Source organism: Urtica dioica, chromosome 8 (assembly GCF_054948205.1).
Source record: "Urtica dioica subsp. dioica isolate 48M chromosome 8, U.dioica_male_clone48M_v1_H2, whole genome shotgun sequence".
NCBI lineage: Eukaryota > Viridiplantae > Streptophyta > Magnoliopsida > Rosales > Urticaceae > Urtica > Urtica dioica.
Genome location: NC_142763.1, coordinates 33,725,302 through 33,735,338, shown reverse-complemented (window position 1 = coordinate 33,735,338; position 10,037 = coordinate 33,725,302). Strand labels below are relative to the sequence as shown.

Below are 10,037 nucleotides of genomic sequence, written 5' to 3'. Positions count from 1 at the left end.
ATGGTTGCTTGATGAACTTTCTTATGATTAATTAATTAAGTAATCTAGATCTTGTTTAATAACCATGTTAATAATTAGCTCTTGTTAGCGTAATTATTCTTTTCCGCATTTAATTTGTTATTTAAGATGCATTAATCACCAACAGAATCTTAATATCGCTAATAATCGTGCCAAGCTACGTAACCAGTACGGTGTCATTCTGAATAGCCGAGACTACTTCCAAACAATTTGATTGAATAATAATATTCTTCCAGCCCATATCGCGAGCAAAAAGCATACCTTGTAGATCACCGTGGCTTCCGCGTGAGGAGGAGAGAGGCTATGGGGTTTTGTAGCTATCTCCGAGGCAAGAACCGTCCTCCTAGATCTTGAGCAATGCACCCAACGCCCACATTAGCCTCTTACACATTTGTGGCCGCATCAACCGAGATCGAAATGACACCCTCCGGAGGAGGTTTCCAAAACCAGGCCTGGTCAGCGTTCTTCACCAGTTTGTTGCCACCTAAGGCGTGGCGATACTCCTCGACGAATCAACGGTCCATTCAACTAGATCGCAAGGCTTCCACGTGCTTTTCCTGGCGCAAATGTTGTTCCTATGGTTCAACAATTCCCACACCAAAGCAATAAATAGTTCAAGACCGCGTATCTTGAGGGACTCCATAGCTGCCAAAAAGAGACCGATCGCATCTGTGCCCCTTGAATTCTTGATCAACTCCTCAAAGCCCATAGATTTCCAGACTTTCCGAGCCTAAGTGCATCTCCAAAAGGCGTGATCAATCGATTATGTGCCGATGATGTAGACCGGGCAGCGGGAATCTCTCGTGACGTGTCGGCGTTCAAGCATGGTACGCACCGGAATCCAACCTCTACACACCTTCCACGTAAAAAGTTTGACTTTTGGGAGAAGCTTAAGGTCCCAAAGTTTCTTCCACCACACGATATTCTTGGAAGGAGAGGAAGGGCCTGCCGAAACCTCCAAGGACATCGTCACTCTATACCCGCTCTTGACCGAGTATTCACCGTCTTTTGTGTAATGCCATCGTAGCATGTTCAGGCCTCCGGAATGGCTAACCGAGATCCCAAGAATAGCCCTCGCGTCATCTCTCGCAAACATGGCTGAAATGAGCGATGTATTCCACTCTCCGCTCATGGTTTTGAGTTCCGAGACTCTCATCTCTGTAGGGATCGGAGGAGGATCCAAAAGATAGAAACTCGGAGGCCTTTGAATCCACCTATCGCTCACCACTGAGACTAGCTCGCCATCTCCAACCTTCCAACTAGAGGCTTTGAGAATGATTTCTTTTCCCCAACAAAGACTCTGCCAAACCCGAGAATCATTTGACCCACAATTAGCATGGAGAACATCTCCGTCCGGGAAATAACTCTCACGGAAAACTCAACAAGCAAGGCTGTCCAGTCTACGAAGAAGCATCCACATACTCTTGCTAAGTAAGGCTTGGTTAAATTTACTAATATCCCGGAAGCCAAGGCCACCCTCCGACTTGTGAGCGACGAGTTCCCTCCATTTGCACCAATGAGTCTTTTCATCCTCACCAACATCACCCCACCAGAAACTCGCCACCGCCTTATGAATGCCATTGATTAGGTGTCGGAGAAGGCGGAAGCAACTAGCCACGTAGCTTGGAATGGCTTGAAGCACCGGTTTTATTAGGACCTCCTTCCCGGCTTGGGAAAACCAAAGTCCCCTCCATGACTTTATTTTTTCCCGTACCCTCCCGCGGACGAACGCAAACACATCGATCTTTCTTTTCCCCGTGCAAATAGGCAGCTCCAAGTATCGTTGAATGCAAGGGGTGACGGAGACTCCAAGGAGGCGGGCCAAGCCAGCCCCGAGCGCCTCGTCAACATCGGACCCGAAACAAACGTCCGATTTCGAGTAATTAATCATTTATCCCGAGGCAACCGAATACTCCGATAGACACCGAGCCACAACTTCACACTCTTCTTCATTAGCCTCGAAAAAGACAATACTATCGTCCGCGAAGAACAAGTGGGAAACATGGAGCCCCTCATAACCAAAGCCAACTCCCGTATACTTCGTTAGATCTCACACGTGTGAAGAAGACTCGAAAGGCCTTCCGAGCAAAAGAGGAAGAGATAAGGTGATAGCGGATCACCTTGTCGGAGGCCTCGTTCAGGGACCACGTGTCCATGGATCGATCCGTTGATGTTGAAAGAGTAGCTTACCGACTTAACACATCTCATAATAATCTCCACCCAATGCCCATCAAATCTGAGCTTCATCATGGCTTCAAGAAAAAGTCATTCCACTCTATCATAAGTCTTAGCCATATCGATCTTCAAAGCCACACAAGTCCCATTCCCGAATCTGCCCTTCATCATCGTATGGATCGCCTCGTAGCAAATCATCGCATTGTCAAAGATTTATCGTCCCCCACAAAAGCACTTTGGTTCTCCGAGATAGTACTATCCATTGCAATTTTAAGGCGCTCAACCCACCATCTAGAGATCACTTTGTATACGACATTGCACAAGCTAATTGGTCTAAAGTCGCTTACTTTCTCCAGTTTAGCCACCTTCGGGATGAGGGTGATAATTGAATTGTTTAACTCGCTCACCGAATTGCCCCCATTAAGCACCCCGCGACACACCTCTTCGACCAGCCCCCTGACCATATTCCAGTATTTTTTGACAAAACAAGGCTATGAAACCGTCCGCTCCCGGTGCTTTGATAGCATTCATGGCGAACACCGCCCTTTGCACCTCCTCGCCGGTGAACGGTTGGAGCAGCTTCGCGTTCATGCTCTCCGTGACTCGCGGGACCACCTTCTCGCAGACAAAATCCATAACCTCCGGGGATGGTTTGGAAGAAGAGAAGAGATCCACAAAGTAAGAGGATATTACTTCTTCGATAGCACGTGTCCCCTCGATCCAAGTACCAGCATCGTTGAACAAACCCCGGCTGGTATTACGCTTTTTCCTCGATGAAGCTCTCCGATGAAAAAACCTCGAGTTCTTATCTCCGCATTCATGTAACTCGGCTTCTTTGTCGCCAATATATTGTCTTTATCAAAAAAGAAATAAATAGATATATTAGAAATTTACACCGCCGTAAGTATTATTTATATATACACCGACAGTTTTGTATGGATTCCTCGAATCGGACAGTTGAGTTTGATGGTACCCACCATTTGCAAACTTTCTTGGAAAACAAATAAGCAAAAAAGAAAATCCAGGTGTGGGCACATTTGGTCTAATTATGTGTAATTTGAGCTTTGTGGAATCATATATTGTCATCATGCTATCTTTGCTGGCAATGGTTGGACTACCACTTCTTACGCGTGTACCACCGACAGTTTGAATTTAATGAAATATACTTTTTGTTTTGTTTTGTTTTAAACTAATCATTTTGCGTATGTTAACGTTACATATGTAAATTGCTTTAGTTATTTTACAATAAAATTATATTAATTAATTACTTCCTGTTAAGTATCAATTCAAATTTGAAATAACAATTTCACTATTTTATCCATTCATTTATCAGTATTATGTCAATATCTATGTATTACAATTGTCATACTCATAGTCGCTTGTTTCATTAGTAATCAAGCAATGATTATTCAATGCAAACTGTCTCTTTTACTATAAGATACAATATACTTATTTTATCTAATTATTTAGCTGCCACATGTCATGATGACACATACAGATTTTGGCCATTTATATCATGGTCAAAATAATAAATTAAGGAAAAAGGCACATCAAAGAAGTGTAAACATTGCTGTATAAAACGTGTATGCATGGACATGTTTTGGTTCCAGATCACGTGTATGCAATATGCAATGTACGTACCAAAAAAGGAAGCGTTGTAAAGTCTTTATACATCATATGCATTGATATAACCATTATTCATCTATTAATTAGAAAAAAGGTAAACTTGAGGCATCAATGAGTTATGACTCATAACTTATGAGAGAAAGAGAAATGTAACTTGACATTTAAGGTAATGCATAAATGTACCGAATGAACTGATTTTGCACCATAATACTGGGGTCCAATTTCGCCAGATTTCCGTGTTTCATAAGAACAACATGGAATTATGTAAACAGCTAGGTCACCATGTTTGGGAGAGAGAGATAGATCAAATCATATACATTATACTTGAGTGCAAATTTTACAATTATTTGAGATTAAAAAAAAAAGAACTATTTGCATTGGTAGGGGAAAAAAAAGCAAATGAACAAAGTAGTACAACGCAACTATATGTACTTCAACATTAAAAATAATTTTATAAAAAAAACATTAAAATAAAAAAATAAAAAATATGTCTTTCTTCTCTGGAGTTACCAAACTCAGATTCCTTTTGAATTCACAGATATCGAATCTTATCATCATCACGAAAACAATCGCACATAGGGTATGATATATATATATATATATATATATATATATATATGTATGTAATAATATATATATAACACGTAATTAGAGACATACATATTAAACAACAGTAACGAATAAAAGCAACAAAACAAAAAACGACATACGCAGAAGCGAAACGACACGTCGTGGATCATCTGACGAGGCGAGTCTTGAGGTTATTACCGTCGTCGAAGTTCTTGGAGTAGTCGTAGGAGTCGTACCTGCAGGTCTGAGGGAGACCCACGCGCTGGTCGGAGCGTGAGAGCCTCCGGATCTCGGAGCGGAGCTTGAAGAGCACGTGCCTCATGGTCCCACGGCACGTGTGCCCGAGGGCCTTGGACTCTTCCTCGTTCATTTCGAGGTCCCTCGCGAAGGTGGGCTTTCGGGAGAGGACCCAGGCCCACCCGCGGGCCCACCACGCCCGGATCGACGCGCCGGCGTGCTCGCCCATCGACGACACCGACTTGCTGCGTCTCAGCGCGGCCCACGTGGCGGCCGGGGCGGCCGAGAGGGGCTGGATCTTGTGCGACAGGGAAGACAGCCTTCTCCTGATCACCCACCCTTGATTGCTCTCGTCGGTTTGATCCGACGGTGAGGATGACAGCGGCAGGGTTTGGGTTCTCTTTTGGAACGTTTGAACTATAGAGCTCATTTTTTTTTTTTTTCTTTTTCTCTCTCTCTCTTTCTTTCTTTTGTGTGGAGGTGTGTTTGTTCGAACTTTTTTTAAGCGAATGTAGAGAAGAGAGTGAATGGGAATGGAATTGTTGTGGCTTTCGTGGCTGTGTGAGAGACCATCAGACCAGGCTGGTTTTTATTTTTATTCGTTTTTTTGTGTCAAGGGGGTTTTAGTCATGTATATGATATATGAATATGCGTATGAATGGTGTAATGTGAGAGATTTGCTGTATTGCTCGCAGGTGGTGGGGTCCACTTTGATGTTTCAATTTCAACGTCTCGTCTCTTCTCTTCTCGTCTCTCATCTCAGGGTTTTTTTTTTTTTTTTGGCACTTTTTTGCTCAATATTTCAACGTTTTTTTTCGATTGAAGTGTTTTCAACGTCTCGTTTCTCATGTACGAAATATAAATATCTGAGGTAAACATAAATAAAGTTTGAGCGCGTGAATGCAAAAGGTCAAAAGTACGTGACTAGAGTTCATATGGTTGTAGACAAATGATCCGCTGATATTTATGTATAATACGGGATCATGTTCAAAATTTCGGGATATATCGTTTTTTGAAGAATCACGGTAAAATATCTATTGTAATCGTTATCGTTTTATAAATATCGTTAAAATATCGATATTTTTTAGTAGCTAAAAAATTCAAAATATCGTTCAAATTTGAAAATATCGTTTTATTTATTTTTTATTTTACTTTTTTCTTTATTTTTTTATTTATTATTTCTTATTATTTATATCTTTTACTTATTAATTTTACTTACTATAATGATATTATCAATATTTTCTTATTTATATTTTATAATACATATAAATATATGTATGACAAATAATGTATTATATATATAATATCTATACTAATAGACTAAATAATTAAATATATAATATTATTCCTTTTTATTATTTTAAAGAATATTTGTAATGTAGTAGAAAAATATAATTATTTTATTACATTTTTAAATATTGAGAAAGTAATGTAAATATTAATGATGTATATCTATAAGTAAAAAGGTATAGGTATATTTTAAATTTGATTGTTTTATTAGAAATTTAAAAATATAAATAGTTTATTTTATTATATTTTGTTATAAGATTTTTGTCGATATATTCCTCGGTAATCGATATATCACCGATATAATCGGTAGTCGGTATTAAAATTGTTATAGAATATCTGTCGATATATCCGTCGATATTCGATATATCTGTAAAATCAGAACATCGGTATAGGTATCCGTATCGATGTTTTAAACCTTGAATAAGCGATTATTTTAAAAACATATGACTTCTTAATAAATATTCACAAGTTTTTCTATCCATTCGAAGTTTTTATCGTTTTACTCAAGGAATTGGCATAGTTCCGAAGATAAATTTTTTTTATAGTGTTTCTAGATTGTATAAGTGTAGTATTTGATTTCATGGTGAACATTGTTTTATGATAAAAAAAATAAATTAAAAAAAAAACTGAACATCGTTTGAAAATAAATAATCATTCGTCATTAATGTAGGGAGTCATAGTTCATATAATACACATTATAGCATTGTTTTTACAGTTAAACCCAGCAATCAAACGCATACCCACAATATACACCATAAAAAGCATAGACCCACCGCACGAGTTGGGCCAATCAGCGGGGCCGAATTCAAATAACATCGAGCTAGATTTATTCGAGTAATGATCGTTGACATAATTCACACGTTTGAATTGTCGAACAATAACATTTCTGATTTGGCATTCGCTTGTTCTATAGTGATATTCTAGAAGGGTCGAAGATAATTCCCAGAGCGATCCGATCTTCAACGTCTGCCCAACCAAAGTCCTTATCCAAAGTATGTCTTTGAATCTTGATGGGCCAAAGAACTCCTTTCGCAACGTAACACACGACTATATGAATTCTCATACCAATTATTGATGAGCGAAAAACACACAACTATCTAAATTCTCATACTAATTATTGACGAACGAGGATCTTTGTTTTCATCAACGCCATGCATAAAATGACATTCGAATCAATGATCCTCGTCGATATGGCCTTCGCAAGAATAAAGAAAGGCATACGTGCATAGCTCCAATTTGGTGGAGGGTTTTTCTTTGCTAGAGTCGCCAACCTTTACACATTTGCTCAACCTACTAATCAATTAAATTTTTTTGGGCCTAAAGCCCAAGATCGATATAAAGCCTTGAGTTTAAAGCTTTACTTCGAGCGGACTAGAAAGCCCAATAATGGAGTTCGCATTTTCCTCGAAGTCGATTTGGTCCATTCCGACCGACAAAGAAATTTATAATGACTAAACGGCATAGTTTTTGTCATTTAAGGCTACATCTTTTGGCCTCCACAAAAGAATTCAATTGGAGCTAAAAGTCCAATATGTCGAGTGAGTTGGGCTAATTTAGATCGACCGAGATAACGTAATGCATAGCATCATCCGGAAGAATCGGTCTTTGCCAAAAGACCCGGACTTGGGTTGTCGTGCACTTCTCGGATCTAGAAGGACACGCATTGTGACAAACTTTAAATGAGAGAGATGACTCGATCATGTGTCTCCGAGAATGATGAGACGAAGTATATCGATTGCCTATTAATTCACTTCATTTCACAAGAATAGATACGATTTGTATATTATTCATTCATTCCGTTCGAATTTTTATGTAATCAAACTGTTGAGCTCGAGCGAGTGTATTCTTTTTGCCAGTTAAAAAAAAAATTTATTTATGTCACCCGCATCATATAAGTTATATTCATCACTTTATTTCATATAAATCGAGTTATTCAGACCTTAATGAATTATTCCCCATATTGGGATGTCTTCATCATTAGAGTTTAAAGAATTTTTTTGCAATATATTTTTAAAAATATGCAATATATTTAGTTATAATGTATTTTGTATGAATAAAAAAGATTAGGTACTAAAAGCTTAATGAATTATTTTTATGTATTTTTTTTTTTTCAAGATTTTGTTTATTTTAATGAATTGTTTTTCCGTATAATAAGCTTTATTTGACAAATAATAGAATGCTTCTGTAATCTGTACAAGAGGGAGCACCAAACCGCTTAAAATCTTTGGAGTTTACTTTGTAGCCCCTGCTCTCTGTCTGTGCTCTACCGCATCGGCCGACAAGAAGGCCGGGGAGTTTCTAGACAACGATATTTAGCTTAATTTATCGCGATAAAACGCGAGAATATGGTAACCAGTTCACATGTGAGATATTATTCGGAATAAGAACCATACAATTTTCTTTTGCATTTAATGAAATTCGTCGGTTGTCAGTCAAGTCTAGATCTGAATAAGCTTTTTATTAACACTCCCCGTTTCATATTGCTTCTTTTTATTTCTAAATTTCCTTTTAAATTAATAATGATTGGATTTGGACTAAAAATACAAATATGATTAGATAAACAAAGAAAGAAGCAGAAAACAGTCTCAACTCTCATACTAAAGAATATGAAACTAGCGGGGCCGTTTGGTTTAGTTTTTTAAACTCGTTTTCTGATTTTAAATTATGTTTTCTGATTCTAATTTTTAAATTTTAAAAACAGATTTAGAATTACGTTTCAGAATATTTTAAATGTTGTTTGGTTATGTTTTCCATTCAATTGTATAGAGATAAAATAGAAAACAACTTTTCATTGTTTTCTGTTTTCTAAACAAATTTCAAAGAAAACAGAAACATGATTCTAAATATGTTTTCTGAATTTATAACCAAACAGTTTTTCTAAAACTGTTTTCTAGAATTTAGAATCAGAAAACAGAAAACAGAGATAGAAAACATAACCAAACGGGGCCAGTTGATCATTGTTGCTAAATATAGTATAATATATTTAAAGTTTTTGCGAGAATATATATAGAGATTTATTAGAGCATCTTTAATGGTAAGCTACATGTCATATTAACTTATTATGTCACATAATTCTCATTGGTTGAAAAAAAATGGGGTTCATTATTTGCTAAGCTAATGGTAAAGCAATTTGCTCTATAGAGCTACTTTGCTAAGCTAGATCAATAGCTAATATGCAAAACAATGGTTAAGCAAGTAGCTTATAACTTTTGCTATTTATTAGCAAGTCCATTCAATTGTTAAGCAAATGACCATTAAAGATGCTCTATCTAATCTCTATTAAGAGGGGAGATTAAAATTGTAGTCAAATTATCAATTTATTTTAAAAATAGACAACATTAATTAAAGTCTCAAAAATATCATTCTTTTCCACACCCAAACACCACACCCACACTCAAACACCACACCACAATCTTCCTCTGCGATCCACTGGATCTTCGTCGGAGAATCACCACTGCCTCGTGTCCCTTCCGGAGAAGCTCGCACCAGTTCTCTTCACCGGTGGTTCAGATGTTGATTCTGATGTGGTTGTCGCTCGAGTCGCCGAATTCGGAGTTAAATCGCATGTCGAACTTGAAGGCGGTGGAGGCGGGGTCGGCGCATGTGGCAGTGGAGGTGTGATGTCAGAATCTAGGGTTTTTCGTTCGACAGTTAATCGGATTAACTGTGACGAACTTATTCCGCAAACGATTTGGAACATCGGAGAGTCTCGCGGTTGCGCCGATCCAGCCGTTCGAATGTCACAAGTTCAGTTCTGCATATTAACTGTGATAGTTAATCAGATTTACTGTGAAAGTTAATTCGATTAACCGTGACGATCCTCCCCCGTAAACGATCTCGAACATCAGCGAGTCCTACGGCTGCACAGATCCGACCGTTTGAAGGTAGGGTTGAGATTTCGCCGTTTGAAACTTTGATGAAAACTCGGATTTCAGCGCCGAAGACGGCGGAGATGAAAGTTAATAAAATTTACTGTTGTTCTTGTTACAGTTAATAATGTTTATTGTTGTTCTTGTTACGGATAGTGAGATTTACTATTTTTTCATCTTACCGTTAATATAATTTATTCTGATAGTTAATAATAACAACTCTTAAAGGTATTATTGGAATATTGAAATATT

The 10,037-nt window shown here is 37.9% G+C and overlaps 1 protein-coding gene across 1 annotated transcript; it reads right to left on the bottom strand.

Annotated features, from left to right (window-relative positions):
- Positions 1-4,110: 4,110 nt before the first annotated feature.
- Positions 4,111-5,275, bottom strand: LOC149389392 (uncharacterized). The gene has a single exon (XM_089624772.1). The coding sequence runs from the start codon at positions 5,054-5,056 to the stop codon at positions 4,556-4,558; it is 501 nt and encodes a 166-aa protein (XP_089480898.1). The 5' UTR covers positions 5,057-5,275; the 3' UTR covers positions 4,111-4,555.
- Between the last annotated feature and the right edge of the window lie 4,762 nt (positions 5,276-10,037).

Excerpts from the sequence above, each read along its gene's own strand:
- LOC149389392 (XM_089624772.1), bottom strand. The coding sequence starts at position 5,056 with ATGAGCTCTATAGTTCAAACGTTCCAAAAGAGAACCCAAACCCTGCCG.